At 40.5% G+C, this 20,895-nt stretch overlaps 1 protein-coding gene across 2 annotated transcripts in view; it reads left to right on the top strand.

Annotated features, from left to right (window-relative positions):
• Positions 1-917: 917 nt before the first annotated feature.
• The window catches only part of LOC117510914 (metal transporter CNNM4), a 76,513-nt gene continuing 56,535 nt past the window's right edge, over positions 918-20,895 (top strand). For both annotated transcript variants that reach the window (XM_034170813.1, XM_034170814.1), the window contains exon 1: positions 918-2,328. In XM_034170813.1, coding sequence (XP_034026704.1) covers positions 918-2,328 — 1,411 coding nt within the window. The remainder of the gene's footprint in view (positions 2,329-20,895) is intronic.

The raw sequence follows: 20,895 nt of genomic DNA on the forward strand, positions 1-20,895 counted from the left end.
CAGTGAATTTGGTGACACCACACCTTGTAACTTTGATGCTATTAAACATTTAAAAAATAAAAAATTATGTAAAGTTTTTGAATTTGGTGACATCACTCCTTATTACAATGATTTATTCAATAATTTTCTGGTGTCTTTTTTTTTCCATGTATGCACTTTGTAGACGGTCCCTAAGCTTCCGTTTCTCTGGTTCATATGGATAAAAATAAGGTTGTAGCTCGTTGTCTACCTTCCTGAGGTTAGAAACTAGTGGTGTTTGTCTTTCTACAATGTTTCTCTTAAGATCTATTGAGCCGTGTACTTCGAATCTGTGAATATCTTTCTAACTTTACCTAAGTAGCGTTCTTGTGTTATCCTCTGCAGTATTTTTATGTATTGTTATATAATTGTATTGCCGAATAAAATAAATTCTGTGAGCAGTGGATTTCTGTTAGCGGCGGATCTCTCACAGCGCCACGGTGCCGTGAGGCTTCTTCACATCGATCGTTGAAACTTGTGCAATTGTTCGCCAAATGCACGAAGTGTAATCACAGCGGCCACCGCGTTGTAATCCAGAATGGCCACGGGACACAAAATGACGCGACCGAGACGTCACATGAAAACCCTCTATATGTAAAAACGCGACTATGTATTGAGCAGCAGCTGCATACATAAGGGTTAAATACGTTTTCACTGCGGGGATTTTTAAGGACTCTGTATAATATACTAACGTCACACACAGACTTTACATTGACGCTGAAAAACAGTAGAAGGCAGCTATTTCGGTCTACCTTAAAAATAAAAGGGGCTCGTTCCCTCATTTAGAGACATGCCTGGGATGCTGATTGGCTGGATTTCACAGTATTCAAAACAGGGGGCGGAACTGTGGAAATGAATAAGTGACGTCAGTTCCCGTGTTTGCACAGAGTGAAACAAACATGGCGACAGAGTCGAGCGGGTTGGGGTTCACGCTAACTTTATTCGTCTTTTCCTGCGTTTTAGCGGGCAGGCAAGCCGAGGCGGGAAATTCGGAGTCGGGTAGTGGCGTTCGGATACTCGGCATGAGGCTGGAGAGGAGTGACAAACCGGCCATGACCACTCGGGACGGGGTTATTCAGGTGACCGAGGGTAGCAACACCTCCTTCAGGATCTACGGGCTCCGGCTGCTCCCGGAGAGCTCGGCGCTTATCAGGTTCACGGAACTCTACTCCAGTGACAAAGAGGATGAGACCGACGGCGATAGCGAGCAACCCTTTAATAGAACTTGCGCCGAGCACACGAAGGATATATTAGTGATAGGGACCATGAGTGTCAACACCGAGCGTACCTCCGGGGTGGTGGACCTCAGGATCAAGCAGCTCCGCAAGAGTGAGGCGTTCAAGGTGTTCGGTCTGTGCGTGCGTGACAATCACGAAACGGACAAGTGGTACTTGCTGGACGAGAACGACGGCAAACTGCGGGTGGAGGAGGAGAAGAAGTCCCTCCTCCCCATCTGGCTGCAGGTGATCCTGATCTCCTTTCTGCTGGTGCTGTCGGGTATGTTCAGTGGGCTCAACCTGGGGCTGATGGCTCTGGATCCCATGGAGCTCCGTATCGTGCAGAACTGTGGCACTGAGAAGGAGAAGAAGTACGCGAGGAAGATCGAGCCCATCCGCAGGAAGGGAAACTACCTGCTGTGCTCGTTGCTCCTTGGAAACGTCCTGGTCAACACCACCCTAACCATCCTCTTGGATGACCTCATAGGGTCCGGGTTAGGGGCTGTGGTTGCTTCCACCATCGGGATTGTTATTTTTGGTGAGATTGTCCCCCAGGCGTTGTGCTCTCGCCATGGTCTGGCTGTCGGGGCAAACACCATCCTCCTGACCAAGCTGTTCATGCTTTTAACTTTTCCTCTGTCATGGCCCATCAGTAAGCTCCTGGACTTTGTGTTGGGCCAGGAGATTGGCACTGTGTACAACAGGGAGAAGTTAGTGGAGATGCTGAAAGTCACAGAGCCATACAATGATCTTGTGAAAGAGGAACTCAACATGATCCAAGGTGCGCTTGAGCTTAGGACCAAAACGGTGGAGGATGTCATGACACTGCTTAGCAACTGTTTCATGATCCACAGTGATGCTGTGTTGGACTTCAACACTATGTCTGAGATCATGGAGAGTGGGTATACGAGGATACCGGTGTATGAGGAAGAGCGGTCCAACATTGTGGACATCCTGTATGTCAAGGATCTGGCCTTTGTTGATCCAGATGACTGCACCACCCTCAAGACCATCACAAAGTTCTATAACCACCCAGTCCACTTTGTATTTCATGACACCAAGTTGGACTCCATGCTGGAGGAGTTCAAGAAAGGTTAGTGGTGGAATTCTTAGGATGTTGATTATAACAAAGCTAATTTTCAAGCAGCATGTAACTTGCTATGTTGCAAAGTGTAAACTGTTGTCTTGAGTGTCAAATTGTTCCCAAGTCCCATTTTATCAAAATTAAAAAATCTCTGAGGATTTAGGAAACATTCAGTTGGATCACATAGCTATAAAAAAAAAGCATAGAAGGCATCGCAATGATGTTTGCACCGGTGCGGGAGCCATACTGGTAGGCAGAAAACTTCAGTCAGACTGTGCATAATATTTGAAGATGTCACTTTTCAAAGTGTGCACTCGGTGATCCATCACATGCTGACGGATCAGCTCAACGCCGTAAAACCCATCAACACATCACATCCAGATGGTTGACAATCTGGATGACACTCCACAAAGACGGGACCAGACAGTAGAAAGAGCACAGACAAACATCAACATCTGCAGCAACAGTGTGATAATGGTATTCCCTCTGGTGACCTGATAAAATAATTGTACGCCTCCAAAAACTCAAAAGCCTTCATGGTCATTGTCTCCAAAATTTAATTTCTCACAATATCTCTTTCGATCTTCGGCATCAAGAGCTGACAGGTAGTCTGAAGTCATCTTCTCGTGCGTTTTCTCACCCCATCTCCTTGGAGTCTGGAGTCTTCTGCCTACCAGTCCGTGCGCATGCGCGGGAAAGTCGGAAGTAAACAACAACAGCGTTCTCTTCTGTTGGCTATTCTTACAAGTCATAAAGTTTATTTTCAACTTATTTTTATGACATGGCAGAGGTTTTGTTGATGTATGTGCAGAGTACTGATTGTGGACTTACGCTACAATATGTATATCACTGTTTCCAATCACAGTACTGCCATGATGCCATTTTGCTCCGCCGTTAATGCATATGTTTATGGACGGTGGTCAGGATGCATGTCACTGTACTGCATGTGCATCGCTGTATGCAGAACATGCTGCATGTTTGTTAGCATGCACAGTACACAACAGGAGCTGTGCAGAGAACATTGCACAGTTCTTCGATGAAATGGGTGCAATGTAGAAGTGAGAAATTAGATAGGGTATTGGTCTTACAATGGTTGATGAAGATGTTGAAGTTTTGCAATGGTATCAGGATAGACAATAACTTACTTAAACGAAAGACACAACACCTTTTTGTTTGGGGGGTGGGGGGAGGCTGGAAGTAGTCAAATTCTGCACCTTCATGCAGTCATTCAGGATTTCACTTGCATCATCTTGCATCCATTAATCTATGTTGTTTGGCAGAAATGCACACTCACCAGTCTGAAAATATGGAAAATGTGCATGTCACCAGAACTTCCCACATCATAAAAGTTCCTAGAAATAATATTTACAACTCGTCCTAAAATTTGCCACTGCCTATTTAAAGAAAAAAAAGTAATTTCTGCATCACGTCACCATAAGTGAAAAGTATTCCTCTCAGTGCTGACTTTGCTTACACAATGTTGTTCTGTACTTGGGCTTGACATTTGGCCCTATGTGAGGTGGATGAGCAATAAAGATGTTTTATCTGCTGGGAGATCAATGCACTGTGGATGTATCCTGTCTATGACACAGCAGAGAAAAAGCACAGTTGTTAATGAATGTTAGTCTGATGCTTTTTTTTTTCTTCCTCTTGGTCCTTTTTATGATGATGGTGTCAGGATGCCGTCAGTGTTTGAAAATAAAATAACACTTGGAGAAACCTGAGAAAATCTCATTCTGAGGTTATTATGCTCAGCTGGGATTACTTTGTAGGTACACACTTCATCAACAATGCATTATGAAGGGAGCTATTTCTAGCATCTTCTGACTGCTATAAGAGAAACTTGGTGTCTGTTGATGGAAGAAATTATTATATGCTCCCAGTAACTAAAAATTGTCTTCATCCAATCATGAGCTAACACACTTAAAGTAGTTAATCATCTTTTGGCAGTGCTGGTAGAGATGAAAAATGTGCAGTTTTTTGGGGTTCCTGAGGATCAGGGTTAAGAACCACTGCTGTAGAGGTCCACTGTGCAAATAATGCTCTCAGCCACTGAGGGATGGCTGAGATTATCATTGGAAACTGATGTTACAGTTTTGTACGTACATAGCTCTGTGGCTTTTAGTTAATAGGATAGTTGTTTCTCAAAGGCATTTGTTACACACTTGAAACTGATTGTTTTAACATCTCTCTCTTTTTTTTTTTTTTTAAAATACAAGAGCATGCTCCAACACATGATTGTATGAACCCACATAAAACCCACATTCACACTTTGGCTCTCTGGAGGACATACACACCCACACAGGCGCCACCCCCCCTCCTTACAGGGATATATTTGTTCTTTGTCAGTGGTCTCTGCTGAAGGTCACAGATGGCAGACACTCTGCCTATGTCTGTATCGCTGTACATGGAGGAACAAGACATGCATAGAGTCTGGTTGTAAGATTTACATTGGTCTGTGTGTGTGTGTGTGTGTGTGTATGTATGTATGTATGTATGTATATATATATATATATATATATATATATATATATATATATATATATATATATATATATATGTATATATATATATATATATATATATATATATTAGGGATGTCCCGATCAGGTTTTTTGGCCCCGATCCGATTCCGAATCATCTGATTTTGAGTATCTGCTGATACCGAGTCCCGATCCGATACTTTAAAAACTGAATGAACAATGAACAAATGCTAAATATATAATATTTTTATTTTAATCACCTTATTTTATTATTTATCACTTAAACAGTGTACTTCTGCTTGAGGTAGCTTGAACAATCAAGTAATCTACCAGACTACAAAATGTACAAATTTCCATGTTATTTTATTTGTGTAAAAATAAATGCCCAAGGTTCCTTATGTTAAACAAGAAATTATCTAATCTGAAATAACAGGTGGTTTTAATTTACAGATGAAAGGTTTCTATAGAACCATTTATTGATTTAGCTATTTTAATTACAAGTGTTCTAAACTCTTTTAAACAGTAACAGTAACCTTTTTAAACAGTAACCAGAAATTTTGAGGTAACAAACAACAACAAAAAACATTTCCAAGGATTTTTCTTCAGAAAACTGCTCTATAAATGAGCAGTCCTGTGACACGTTTCTGTTTTGTAGAGATCAATGGTTTCTGCACTGATCTGTTTTGTAGAGATCAGTGGTTTCTGCCACTAGTCTTACGTGTTTTGGCCCGACGCGTCGTTCCTATTGGACAGAGCGAAGCTACATCACAGCTCAGAGCGTCAAAAGTTGGATTGGGTTGAACTTATGTTTTTTCTTTTGTTCAATAAAAAAAAAGATTGTGTTGAACTTTGACCAAGTCAGCCTGCCGACTAGCCGCATTGCACGCTCCCATCAGAAGCGTCACTTTAGCTCAGCTTTTGATGCAGCGCTTCTGACGCCTCTAAAAAGCAACACGTCTCATTGAAAATAATGCTTTTTAGACCGATTCTTAACACCTCTGAAGCTCCGACGTGTGAAAGGCCCATTAATCTGCAATAATGAGCTTGAAATAGCGCTGATCAAAATAATGAGGATAAAATCTATATCGGATTCCAAGAGATGTGTTTGAAAATTTAAGCTAAAAATTGGCCATTCTAGGGGTACCCAAAGGGGAAAAGCCAGGTATGACAACCCAAGTCCCTTCATCATGTCCATGAGGCTGGGGAAGTTTGTTGAGTGGGCAATCTCATTCTGGGTTAGCCATAGGGAAAAAATCGATTCACGTCCGAATCACGATTCTTATTTATTACGATTCTGAATCGATCCAAAATGTCCAAGAATCGATTTTTTTTAAAAGCATTTTTTAAACATAATCTTGCTTACTCACTGCGTGTACTGTTTGTCAGACAACGGTGTCCGTACTACAGCGTCCCCGTGGGGGGGGGGGGGGGGGGTCCGGCATGCTTCAAACACTCGTGCGCTGGAAAGTTCAGAGGCTGTAGCTTAGCATGGCGGACGAAGAGCTAATTCAGCCGGCACCGTCTTTGCTGAAGGCAAATGTTTGGGCGCATTTTGGATTTTATTATTTGCTGCATAAGAAGGAGCTTGACATGACTTATGCAGTGTGCAGAATCTGCAAAATGAAAGTACTTTGGAAACACTTCAAATCCGCAAGGCCACATGCTACGCCATCACCTGGAGCTAAAAGAGGGGAGCAGTGGTCTCTGCCGACTACTGACCAGCGCTTCGCTAAACTGCCAGCCAACTCCGAACGAGCAAAGCAGATAAGTAAATTTACATCTAGAATCATGTGATTAACCCTGTAAAGCTGCATTTTCATAAACATAAACATTTTTTTAGTAATATAACTATTTCTCAGAGCTCTTTGAATCGAAAATCGATTCTGAAGCGAATCGTCACCCCAAGAATCGGAATCGAATTGAATCGTGTGTTGTTGTAAGATTCACATCCCTAGTTAGCCAGTACATGGCCCTCAGTGAGGCAGTCGGAGTCCGTGGACATTTTTAAGTCAAGACTTAAAACCAATTTTTAATTCTCTTTCTTGTGAGTAATTTTTATTTTATGTTTTATTCTTTTACTTTTGTTTTTAATTAGGTATTTTAATTTTTTTATGTTGAACTGTTCTGTGTGAGGCACCTTGAGATGGCTTTTGTTGTAATTTGGCACTTTATAAGCTGATTAAATTAGCAGGGGTGGTGGCCAAGTGGTTAATGCGCTTGGTTTCAGTTCGGAAGGTTCTGGGTTCAAATCCCACCCTTGCCGCATTTCTCCATGTAATGTGGAGTTGCGTCAGGAAGGGCATCCGGCGTAAAACCTGTGCCAAATCAACATGCAGATCCACCTTGGATTTGCTGTGGCGACCCCGAGTGCAAACAAGGGAGCAGCCGAAGGGACTTACTTAAGCTGATTAAATTGAAACTGAACAACATTTTATTGAGTCTTAAAGTAAATAAATATGAAATTGGTTACTGGATCCTTAAACTCTGGACATAATAAACTCTACATGGTGGATCCTTGATCTCTGGACATAAACAGAAATAAAATCTGTTAGTTTTTGTCAAAGGCATTTCCTTTCAGGCATTATTATTGGCCTGAATGTCTTTCAATACCTATGAGCTGAGCTCTTGCAGCTGTGCTGCAGGTCAGGTTGATAAAGAATGCAGGACATCTCATTTTGGGAGGAAAAATGTTTTAGTCGATTGTAGTTTATTGTCTGTATTGCAACGTTTGTAAAGAGATGTCATTTTATTTAAAGCGGCGATTCATTTTGAAGTTATTAATTCCGAATGAACTCTGTCTCAGCAGAGAGCTGCGCAGCGTTTGGAGCTGTGCCAGCGGAACGGAGGACGATTCTCGTTTCTTGACTGCAACAAGACAAGAGTCCCAGTTAGTGACTTTAATCCACACAAAAGTGACTTTTGTGTGTATTTTAATGGCTTTGAGAGGGGTTAAGAAGCGGACTTACCGCTTCTGAAGAGCAGCGAATCAAAGAACCACGGGCCATTGAATCGAAGCATTGCTTCATTGATTCACGCTTCAAACTGGAGGCGCGCTGCAGAAACGGTTGATTACACAGCCGTTACGCTGTATTGAAAATAAGCATAACGGTCCAAAATAAGCATAATGGTCCAAAATTATAGCGTAATGGGCCGTAACCCAAGTTTGCGCTAGCTAGAACACTACTATTATTCCGAAGCTGTGTACTTTCAGCCACCACAGCTGTGCATGTGCTTCAAGTGTGACGCTCTGTTCAGTGGGCTGACAGCTGCACATATATCTCACACGCATACAAGGCCACAATTCAGAACACTCAAAATACGACCATCTGCGCATGATCCAATTTTATGTATTCATTTATTTTTGCAGGATTTGATTAGTTACCTTCCACATCTGATTCGTTGGTGCAGTGTGCTGAGTTGAGTGCAGACACTGCATGATAAATTGAGTCACACAGAATAATAGATGTTGGTGTTTACATGGATATGAAAAACAATCCATTTATTTCGTACAGAATTGATTTTGTTTGCTCAAAGATATGAGCATGAATGGAAATTAATCTGTCTGGGTGAAAACAGTTTGATGCACAGCTGGTGCATTTCTAATTTTTGAAATGAACAAGATTAGAACTTTGGAGTTGGACATTACTGATAGCTAGATAAAGCATAGTACACAACAATATAGTCTTCAGCTTCAGGGAATATAACATTGAAGCAGTCATGTTGTGTTCATATCTTGTAACCTCAGTAAAGCTGTTACAGCAGTGAGAACTTGCTATTGAAGAATTTTCAAAACATGATCATCTCTCCTTGGTCTCCATTTGGTTGCTGTAGGCTTTTAACTGTGGATAACAGAATAACATGCAGGCTTGATTGAACCCCTGGGCTCCTGCCTGTTCTCTGACTCGACTCCCCGCTTGCATCTCGAGTTCCACTCACTTTCTGTTTGGCATCTGTTGCCATAGTGATGGCATCAAGCAGTGCTGCTGTGTGTGAAGTGCTTCCTTCAAGTTGTTTCCTCAGTACACATGTGAGTCAGTCCAGGAATGGAAATCTGTTTTTGTCCTTTGTTTTTCCAAGTATTGAGGAAGTCTGAATGATTAGATACACAGTTTTCATTCACCCTGTGTTGACGTCTCCTTTTTCAGTTATGCTGATGTGACCTTTTAAGGTGGATTATGAAGTGACCTTATGTGATACAGTGAAATTTTAATGACACATTGAGCTGTTGTTGAAGCTCAGGAGACATGAAAGAATGGTGACATTACAAAAACTCGCCAAAGAAACATGCTCAATTTACCCTAAGAGACACTTTATTTACTTCTTGCAAGTATGGTGATTTTAAAATTGGTTTAAAATATCCCCAAGAGATAGTGAATGTTGTGGGCTTGTGGGAAGGAGGCTGATACAGATTGACAGGGTGAACAGGCCTCAGATAAGCTCTTGAAAAAGGATGGCTGTCACGGTGGAGGAAATTCACTGAGCACATTGTAAACCCAATTTTCTGTTAGACCCTCTAGCTGTTATCACTCTGGGCTTTGACCCATAGGACGTAGCATCACAAAATTAAACCATTAGTTTCAAGAAAAAATTTAAATGAAAAGACTTATTTTTAAATGAGTTATTCTATCATTGGTCTGCTATCTGTATATACTTATTTCACCTGGGATTGGGCACAAGTAATGTGGTAACCTCGTTGGTGCATAGGGTTGGGTATTGAGAACCGGTTCTTTTCAGGTATCGTTAAGAAATTATTCGATCCACTGACATCAATAGCCTTTTTGCGTAACGATTCCCTTATCGGTCCTTCAGAGTGGCCGTTGTTTTTGGGGGTGTTTGTCAGGAAAATGATCACATTCAGGGTCCTGTAATCAACTGTATCTGCAGCGCGGGTCATCTTTGAAGCTTGAAGCAATGAAACATTGATCCGACCCGCTGCTTCGTTTTTTCTTTGTTTTATTTCGCTTTATCTTAATTTTTTCCCCACTAAATCCCCAAAGAGCACATGTCTGTGAGTAATATTTACCTTTTTATGTTAAACAGATCTGTTATGGTCTTCTGAAACAGTTGATAGATGTATTTTATAACTTAAAAACAGGACCAATGCTAACATGTTAGCATGTCTATGGCATTTTCAATGTTAAAGTTAGCATTAAGCTGTTCGCATCTCAGCACGTTTGTGTGCATTTGATTTCTGTATAATAATTAATGGTTCAGCATTTGTTGTCATAAAAGAGTCAAATGTATTACAAATTGTAATATTTTTAAATTTTATTTTTGTTTATATATTAATAATAATAATAGCAACAACAACAATAATAGTAATAATAACTAATAATGCTACAATACAATTTTAGAGAAAGAGACAAAACAAACCTGATTTAAAACACAACAGAAAATATAAAACCAACTAACAATGAACATAAATAAATATAGAAATAAATATCTGTTTCCTGTGAACACCTAGTGACTCTTACACCTCCACTTCATCCCTGTTTTATTTAAGTTTAATGACAATTTGTTTTGATCAAAGCATATTTTCAATTTGTTAATTTCTTCAGTGATTTCCTCCAGAACTATCTGCCAAACTAGAAAACTGCTGCGTCCTAGTAAGAGAAGAATACTACTGGAGTGAATTTGAATAAGGAAAGTTGTTTGTTTTTTTTTTCTCACCAAAATGGATGCTGCACTCACTGCAGTTTATTGTCTGGAATAGTCCCAGATTGCATTTCAGAGCTTCTAGAATTCAAACATTTTCGTGTGGGTGGTGGTAGGGGGTAATTTTGGGTTACAGCTTTTTTTGTTTTTCACCACTTTCGTCCCTGAATATGTCAGCTGTGAGTCACTTTTGTGCAGGTTGAAGTCGCTAACTGGAACTTCTGTCTTGTTGCGAGAAAGAAACGAGAATCGTCCTCCGTTCTGTTCACACAGCTGCAAACGCTGTCTGAAATGTCTGAAAGGAAATGCTTTTGAGAAAATCTACATAATTTGTTTATTTTTATTTATGTCCAGAGATCAAGGATACAGTGATCAGTTTCATATTTATTTACTTTAAGACTCAATAAAATGTTGTTGACATAGAAAACCTGTAAAGCCTACTTTTAGTACACAGCAAATTCACAAGAGGTATCGATAAGGGAATCGATAAGGAATCGGATCGATAAGCAAAATCGATAATGGCATCGATATTGATAAAATCTTATCAATATCATCCCTATTGGTGTACAACATATTAAAAAGTGGTCTGTTGAAAAATCTTCTGGAGAGATGGTTCTTGGGTCAGGAAAGTGTGATCCCGATATGCCTCATTTTTTATTTGTCCTTTTCATCTGTTTGTTTACTATTGCAAGATAGGTTTAAAATGTATCGGAACATTCCTTAGAAAAACCTGATTGGATTGACAATGTCACAAAGATCAGCAGTCCCCATGGACACATCTCAGTTATTGTTCAAATAAATGTGAGCCACAAGAAATCCATAGTCTGACATGGGATATGGCTGTCTGTATCTGAACTTCCTGAAGATCCTATTTTCTTATGTACAATGTGTACGTGTCCAATAAAGCCCCTCTATCAGTTACTCAGTCAAAAACAATATTTCCGTTTTAATGGCGCTTGCATGAGGCCTTGCGTGCGCGTGTACATGAGCTTTTGACAAGAGCGGAAGTTGTGTAAATCAAGGAATATTTGTAGCTCACCCTCTGTGCATTTACATGTATTAAGAGACAAATTTAAATCCATAGGAAGTTATTGTGCACGCTGTCTGCAAAATGCCTTAAAATCACTCCAGAGGTGTTATTAGGTTCTAAAAGCAACATTTTTAGTTTTAGAAGTGTTTCTCTGTAGTGTGTACATAATATATAAGGGTGTTATTTCTAGCCAAAAACAACACAAAGTTAGTAGCTAGCGACACGAGGAAGTGATGTCACCACACTAACATCCGCTAAATGTTTTCTAAGTCCTTCCAGAGGTGTTATCATGTTACACCTCTGGAAGGATTGTACCATTTTTTTATTCTGAAATTATTTTTTCACACATTTGGCAAGAACTTGTGACTCAAAGTTTGAACTGTGTCTTAAAGGGGGTAGGCCTAGTGAGTACAGCTTGAAACTTGTGCGATTGTGCTCCATTGCATTGTTAGCGTGCATGCTGATGTCTGCAAAATGGCATAGAAATCACTCCAGAGGGGTAATTGTTTATTTCTCGCGAGCGTTTACATAATATATGAGAAGGGTGTTATTTCTAGCCAAAAACAAATAAATGGTAAATTGACTGCATGTATATAGCACTTTTCCATCTGCATCAGACGCTCAAAACGCTTTACAAATAATGCCTCACATTCACCCCAATGCCAGGGTGCTGCCACACAAGGCGCTCACACTACACACCGGGAGCAATAGGGGAATAAAGACCTTGCCCAAGGGCCCTTAGTGATTTTTGTCAGGCTGGGATTTGAACCGAGGATCTTCTGGTCTCAAGCTCAACGCCTTAACCACTAGACCATCACCTCCCCTAAAAACAAAGCGAAGTTAGCAGCTAGTGACACCAGGAAGTGATGTCACCACGCTAACATCCGCTAAATGTTTTGTAACTCCTTCCAGAGGTGTTATCAGGTTACAAAAACAGCCTTTTCAGTTTTAGAAGTGTTTATTTCTCCCTAGGTTTTACATAATATATGACAAATGTGTTATTTATAGCCAAAAATGAAGCAAACTTAGCAGCTAACGACACCAGGAAGTGATGTCACCACGCTACAACATTATACCATAAAAATAGGAACACAATGTGGCTTTTAACCTCTTGATCAAGGCTAGCCATCTTTGAACTTGTCCAAGGTCTGTGTCTCAAGAATGTTCTCTGTGAATTAGAAGACTCTGGCAGTAATAGGACTGGACTTGTGCTGAGCACAGACAGATGGATGGATGGACGGACAGATGGGCCGACGAAACAACAACAATGAAAAAACACAAAGTAGTACCTTTTTTTTATGAAATACTTTTTTTCACACATTTGGCAAGAACTTTTTTTTTATTGAACAGCAAGGGAATTTTACACTTTATCATACAATTCAAGAGTACCTCTGTGCATTACTCACAGCAATAAAAGGAGCTTGAATTCCAAGCGTACAACGTTTCTGTATCCGATATGCAACGGGGGAAGAACTTGTGACTCAAAGTTTGAACTGTGTCTTAAAGGGGGTAGTCCTAGTAAGTACAGCTTGAGACGTGTTTGATTGTGCTCCATTGCAGTTAAAAGTTGAAGCAAAAGCAGCATTTATTGCAGTTCTGGCTGAGAACAAAGCCGGGCGCAGCTTTATATTTTGAGCAAGTTGTCAGATATGCGCTTTATAAGACAACCAGTTGCCAGATCTGCACTTTATGAGCCAGGCTGATAGGATTCATAAGCCGTAAGTAAGTAAGTAAGCCGTTTCATCCCATTTTTACACTTTTTCTGGATTGTGGTTGATTGTAATAGAATGGTGCCCTGTGGAATCTAGGGGTGTAATGCATCATTTTCATAGAGTCATTTTATTCCAGTGTTGCATGGTGATGCAGACCACATAATTTTTCATTTTTGTCCGTGTGTTTTGCATGATGTTCAGCACAGTATAGTTTTGTGAAAGTGTGTTATAATGTCACTGGTTCTTTAAAAGGTCTGTTCTCACATAATGTTCGTCTTGATTGTGCTTGTGTAAGAATTGTTGTAAAACAGTCTTATGACTGAATGTATGACACAAAATGCATCAAATTTTCCAAAATTAGGTCTGTGCTTTGCATCTGTTCTTGTCCACCCACACCAAGCCATCCACTAAAATGTTCAGTCAAAAAAAATATTTTTTTTTCCACCAACACCCACGAGGTATTCCAAAAAAATTCAGTTTTAATGGTCAAGGGTTGTCACAAAAGATATTAATTTGATGCGTAGTGCTCTTTATTTGGAAGCGTTTTGCTGTATTTGCAGCATCTTTGCTTAATTTGTTATTGTCTAATAATGCCTGAGATTTTTGCAAAGTGTGTGTGTGCCTGCGTTTGCAGAGCTGTGGTGAGAACTGCTGCTGTGCACATGAAAGAACAGGACTTTCATCCATTTTGAAACTAAAAATTGTCTGTATTTCGTCGCCTGTCAGTGAGAGCTGCCACTTTCTCGACTTTGTTTTATCTCAACAGTGACAGCTGACTCTTTCCACTGGAAATGCAGCTATTAATTAGCAGTAAGAAGCATGTAAGCTAAATGGAGACATGGTCCGTTTTATGTTTTCATTTGTCGTGGGTTATTAAACCTCTGCTTTGGGCATGCATAGTTTCAAAATGTCATCCTGTCATAGAATGCTGATAATATTTACAGCTGTTTTTAGCAAAGATCAGCTTCACAAGCAGTGTTTTGTAGTTTGTTCCCACTTTTCTGGTTCTGCAATTCCACAATATAGCTTCTACCCACTGTTTAAAATGCTTCTGTTGTCGAGTAGCTCGAGGAAATATCTGCATGTTAGTAGCAACTTCACTCAGCTACAGTGTGACTAACCAGAGCTGTTGGTCACATCCACATGTTGCTCCTTAAAAGCAGCTCCTCATTATGTTGTGTGCACGTTGAGCATGCAGATTGTGCGTCTGACCCATTTCCAATATGACAAATAACATCAGTGTCGGCATCATTTCTAATGTGAAGATCAGGATTAGTGCGTCCAGAGTGTACAATTTTCGGGCTAAATATGCAAATATACTTTTCCAAAAGGCAGCAATGATGCAGAAATGCAGTTTGCATATGTTGGACAGTCAGTCCTGTGTGAGTGGTGGGACACAGGTTTGACCAGCATCTAGGAGCTTGATGTTGAACTGAGGCTCAAGAGATAGATGTCAATTCCTTGTCTCCTGTATGAAAAGGCCCACTGACACTTGCATGACTTTGATTCACGCACTTGCACGACCTGTGTCGTGCAGGAGCGTAAACCCGCCTTTAATGGGTGGAGACTGAACGTGAGAGGGGTGTTGGTGCATTCAGTTGCGCAAAGAGAATTTTGAAATGTTCAAAAAAATCCTTCAGGCATAAATGTCGTGCTACGTGGCGCAATCTGCTTGCCAACATGATGTGCAGCTCATAAAATGGAGAAAAGAAGTGAATAGAGCGAGTGGTTGTGTCAGCAGATCGCATCAGTGCACAGCTCATCTGAAGGATTATAACGAGATGTTGAATCTATCATAAACATACTTTAACAGCTGCAGACAAGAAGGAAAGAACATGCAATTTTACCAAGCCATGACAATGTAAACATGACAAACAATTACCTTTTCAGATGGCTCCAAATGCTTTCTCCAGCTCATTCAGTGCACGAATGGCGCTGCTGGAGTGGTCCTCTGTGATTCAGGAAGTGATTAGGGCCATTTTCAACAGACAACTTGCAGAGAAAATAATTAATCAGCTATGAAGTAATTATTTTGTATATGTAGCGTCCAGCACAGAGCGCGCGGTAGGTGGTGGAACAAAGCATGGCATTCAGCTGGGAATACAGTGGGTGGATTCATCACGACGACATGCTTGCAGGTGTGTGCATCAAAGTCATGCAAGTGTCAGCGCAGCTAAAGGAATACAGAGTACTGTATTGTCCAGAATGTAAGTGCTCCCCCAACACCTTTTTTTTTTCAAGATATGTTTTTGTAAAACTGCTTCCTGAAGAGCATATCTTGTGAGTTATTTATTAAAGCAAATCGTTTTATTTAAAACTAGTGCTGATAACAGCACACAGAGAGAAAAATACACACAAGCTTGCATAAAGCAGTACTGCAGTGAAGTATTGCAGTAAACCCTGGCTCCTTAGCTTATCGTGTTATGTCCTCATGTCATCAGTCAGTTCTCCATAGGTGGAATTTTCTGCGTTTGCTCACCACGCATGATTAGAAATGTATTCGGAGGACTTTCCAGACAGGTAAATGCCCAAAAGGTCCTCAGAGAGCCCCGTGAACATGATGAAAGGGACTCAGATTTTCAAAAAGTAAGTCTCTTGTTTGCACTCAGTCGCCACAGCATATCTGATGTGGATCTGCATGTTGAATTGGTACAAGTTTTACACCAGATGCCCTTCCTGACACAACTCCATGTTTCGTTTGAACCAGGAAACTTCCGCATTGAAACCAACTAGGGATGGGTCCGATCCGATCCAATATCGTATCGGATTCTGATACCAACGTAATTCATGGATTGAAAATTTCTGATCCAACCTGTGGATATTTTAACTATTGTTGCAGATGTGTGACATGTAAAAGTCTAGTCTGAGATTGAAATGATGTGATTTTTTTTTTTTAAGAACAAAAAACAGTCATAGTACCTATATGATATTATTTAGCTGACTACCTCATTCTGTTCCATACATTACACATACAGTGCTTAGTCATATCATCTATTATTCTATAGCTCATATACAGTCACTGCTCTGATATGTAAATGTTCACATACGAGGTCTATTAGAAAAGTATCCAACCTTATTATTTTTTTCAAAAACCATATGGATTTGAATCATGTGTGATTACATCAGACATGCTTGAACCCTCGTGGGCATGCGAGAGTTTTTTCACGCCTGTCGGTTACGTCATTCGCCTGTGGGCAGTCTTTGAGTGAGGAGTCGCCCACCCTCTCGTCGATTTTTTTCATTGTTTAGGAATGGCTCAGAGACTGCTGCTTTGTTTGATAAAAATTTTTTCAAAACTGTAAGGCACAACTGAGTGGACACCATTCGATAAATTCAGCTGGTTTTCGGTAAAGATTTTAACAGCTGATGAGAGATTTTGGTCTGGTTGTGTCGCCGTAAGGACGGCCCACGGCGCCTGACGACGATCTGTGCTTCGAGGCGGCAGCGTCTCGCCGTTTCAAGTTGAAAACTTCCACATTTCAGGCTCTGTTGACCCAGTAAGTCGTCAGAGAACAGAGAACTTTCAGAAGAAGTCGGCATGAGGAGTTTATTCAGACATTCCATTGTTAACGGACATTTTGTAATGAAAGAACGTACGGGCAGAGTTGCATGTCGGGCCGGACCCGACCGCTGGGGGTCGCGACAGGAAAAACACCTCCGTTGGAAACCTTAACGGGCAAGTTGGAACATGCCCAAGCTGTTAAACAATTTCTCAGTTACTCACTTGTTGAAAGCCATCAAAAGCCGCCTGAATTTTACAAATGGTTTTCAACACGGAGGTGTTTTTCCTGTCGCGGCTCACACAGATTCGCCGAGTCGTTTCCGCGCACGTCTTTCATTAAAAAACGTCCTTAAACAGTGGAATGTCCACATAAAGTCCTCATGTCGGCCTCTTCTGAATCTTCTCTGTTCTCTCATTATGTCCTGGGTGAATTAAGCCTTAAATTAGGATGTTTTCAGCTCGAAACAGGCCGACGACGGCGCCTGGAAGCGCTGCGCGACGTCCTGCTCCGTGGGAAGTCCTTACACCGACAGAAACACCCCATAATCTCTCATCAGCCGTTAAACTTTTCACCGAAAACCAGCTAAATTTCTCGAATAGTGTCCACTCGGATATTCCTCACAGGTCCAGAAAAAATTTTGGTAAAGCAACGCGCACCGTCTCGAGCAGCGTGTGAAACAAAGGAATTCAGCCGATAGGGCGGGACCACATCTCACTCAAGGCCTGCCCACAGGGAAATGACGTCACCGACACGCGTGAAAAAACTCACGCATGCGCACGAGGGTTTAAGCATGATTGGTGTAATCGCACGTCATTCAAATCCATATAGTTAAAAAAAAAAAAAAAGTGTCGTTTTTTTATCTAATAGACCTCGTACATGTCAAACAATACGGTTTGTCCGTAAATTATACGGATTTTTCTGAGTTTCAGAGTCATACAGACGTACAAATAAAATCTTACGGATATTCAGGGTTTGGTCTGCAGCGGCTGTGTAATCAACCGTTTCTGCACCGCAACTCCACTTTGAAGCATGAGCCATTGAAGCAATGCTTTGATCCACTAGTTCGTTGGTTCTTTGATTCGCTGCTCTTCAGAAACGGCAAGTCTGCTTCTTAACCCCTCTCAAAGCTATTAAAATACCATGAGTAACTTTTGTGTGGATTAAAGTCACTAACTGGGACTCTTGTCTTGTTGCAGTCAAGAAACGAGAATCGTCCTCCGTTGCGTTGGCACAGCTCCAAACGCTGGGCAGCTCTCTGCCGAGACAGAGTCCGGTCAGAATTAATAATTTCAAAACGAACTGCTGCTTTAAATAAAATGACACCTCTTACAAACGTTGTATTACAGACAAGAAACTATAATCAACTAAAACGTTTTTTTTTTTTCTCCCAAAATGAGAAGTGCTGTATTCTTTATGAATTACATCCTGACGTGCAGCACAGCTCAGCTCAGATGTATGGAAAGATATTCATGCAAATAATGTCTGAAAGGAAATACTTTTGACAAAAACTACAGATTTGTTTATTCCTATTTATGTCCAGAGATCCATTTCATATTTTTTTACTTTAAGACTCAATAAAATGTTGTTCAATTCAGTTTCAATTTAATCAGCTTATAAAGCGCCAAATCACAACAAAAGCCTCACATAGAGCAGTTCAACATAAAAAATTAAAATAAATAAATAGAAATTAAAAAATTCAAATACATAATTAAAAACAGTTAGTAAAAGAATAAAACAGATAAAAATAAAAACTATTCATAAGAAAGAGAATAAAAATAGGCTTTAAGTCTTGACATAAAAATGTCCATGGACTCTGACTGCCTCATGGTCGCAGGAAGACCGTTCCACAGTGCAGGTGCACGATAAGAAAAAGCTCTTTGACCGGCTGACATAGAAAACCTGTAAAGCCTACTTTTAGTACACAAAAAATTCACAAGAGGTATCGATAAGGAATCAGATCAATAAGCAGAATAGATAATGGTATCTATCGATTAAAATCTTATCGATAAACACAGGGGCGAAGTCGAGGATCATCGACATGCCAGTCTGCAACATTGGCACTGGCGAGGAGATTTTCGACACACTTGATGAAGTTCTGAGGTATGTTTTATTTTGTTTATTATATTTGATTTATTTTTCATTTTATTAATGTATTTCTACTAGTGACACACTGTTCTTGTTTCTGTAAAAAATAACTAAATTTGACACATTCAGTTCTATAAAATTCAGCTTGACGCATGAATACTAGATCTCTATTGCTTGAAATTCAACTGTGGAGGAAATACTAATGATCCTGACTTTAATGTCATTGTGGCAACTCATAATATGTCTACAAAAACCCAGTTATGTGATACCGCTATGCGGTTGTGTGTACTGTAATAAAACTGATTTGGGTGTGATTTGGAGGGTATAAGGATTTTGTGTTGATTTTATGGATTTTCTCACTTGGTTATACAGGAGGACCCTCAAAGGGATTGGCATGTATGTGTTCATTGGATTAAATTATTTTTCCAGTGAAAACATTTTCCTCAATTTCTTTTACAACTGAAATTATTTGATAGATGGATAGCATGACTTAACATTACATTTATAACATAACATTCATGGCATGCATGGCAGTGTCACTACCACAGGGAATTATGTTAAAATCTCTCTTGTCAGAATGTTACTGGCCAGAGAACATTATTGTACTCTGCTTTTGTCTCAGTAGCCATTTTAATGTTTTATTCGAAATTCTGGGTCTTTTAGTGAAGTTTAGGGCTAGTGGCCGGCGATCACCTTAGTATTTCTCTTTTTTTTCTTGTTGCTTAATGCTGGCAAATTATACTGTATCCGTTGTCTTTCTGATGCCTGATTGTTTTTTGTTTTTTTTTCTCTTTGCTTGAGGCGTGGCTCCATCCAGAGATGGGTGTGGTGTCTGTTTCTGAAACCCTCCTGTCCTGTGCACTGGCAACATTTCCTGTATATTCGTTTTGTGAATTGTCTTGTAAATTGTGTTGGTAGCATGGCCCAAGCAGAGGGTCACCCCTTTGAGTCTGGTCTGCTTGAGGTTTCTTTCTCAAATCATCAGAGGGAGATGGAAAAAAGAAATGTCAGAATATTACATTCAGCTTCACTGCACTTGCCCCTTTTGGGAAATTTAATGTAAAAATACACAAATAAATTATTAAAATAATTAACATGGATTCAATAAAAAACTCTTAGTAATTGTGGCTGGCCACTTAATAAAAAGAAAAAGTAACAAACTTGACTGTTAGAACCTCCAGTCCACTTAATCCTGCCCATGTCTTTGGATGTTTCATTTTTAACTTTGTTCCTCAAACTTTTTACTAGTAACCCTTGTTCCTACTGCATAATTTTCTGTCAAGTTTATCACATTAATATTAGGGATTAATGGAGAAAATAATACTTATATAAATAGCCATAAATAGTTAAAATTATAGTGCCACTGGGTTGTTTAGGATTTAAGTCATTAAAATAATTTTCTTTGAAACCACTATAATTTTATTCCTTGGCATTTAGATAAAGGATTCATATTATGATATTGCCAGTAGAATCAAAATTCATGCTGACCCCTCCAATATCCTTGTGAGGGTAAGGAGTTTGTCCAACGTTTCACAACCAGGACAGAACCCGCATTGCTCCTCTTGAGTCTGAGGTTCGACTAATCATCTTAGTCTCCTCACTAGCACCCTGGGATAGACTTCCCAGGGAAGCTCAGAAGTGTGATTCCTCTATACTTGGAACACACTGTCCGGGCCCCCTTTTTTAAAGATGGGGGCCAGCACCCCAATTTGCCAATTCAGGGGTATTGTCCCCGACTTTCATGCAACGTTGCATGGATCCCCTCCCTGGATCGCCACCTTATCTTAGTGGAGGGGTTTGTATGCTCCAGTGTACCTGGGAGCTGTGTTGTCTGGTAGGGCGCCCCTTTGCAAATTGGTCCCAGGTGAGGAGACAGACGAAGGGTGATCTTTTGACCATTTATGACAGACACCAATAGGGAAGGAGTCACCTCGCCTGAATCAGGGAAACTGGGTCTCCCCCTGGTGCCAGGCCTGGGGGGTGGCTTGCAGGCGAGCGCCCAGTGGCTGGGCCTACCACCATGGGACTCGGTTGGGTTCAGCCCAAATTAATAATAGTGTCTTCTCTATGTGGGCTCAACACCTGCAGGGAATCCGCAGAGGATCTGA

This window comes from Thalassophryne amazonica, chromosome 5 (genome assembly GCF_902500255.1).
Source record: "Thalassophryne amazonica chromosome 5, fThaAma1.1, whole genome shotgun sequence".
Lineage (NCBI taxonomy): Eukaryota > Metazoa > Chordata > Actinopteri > Batrachoidiformes > Batrachoididae > Thalassophryne > Thalassophryne amazonica.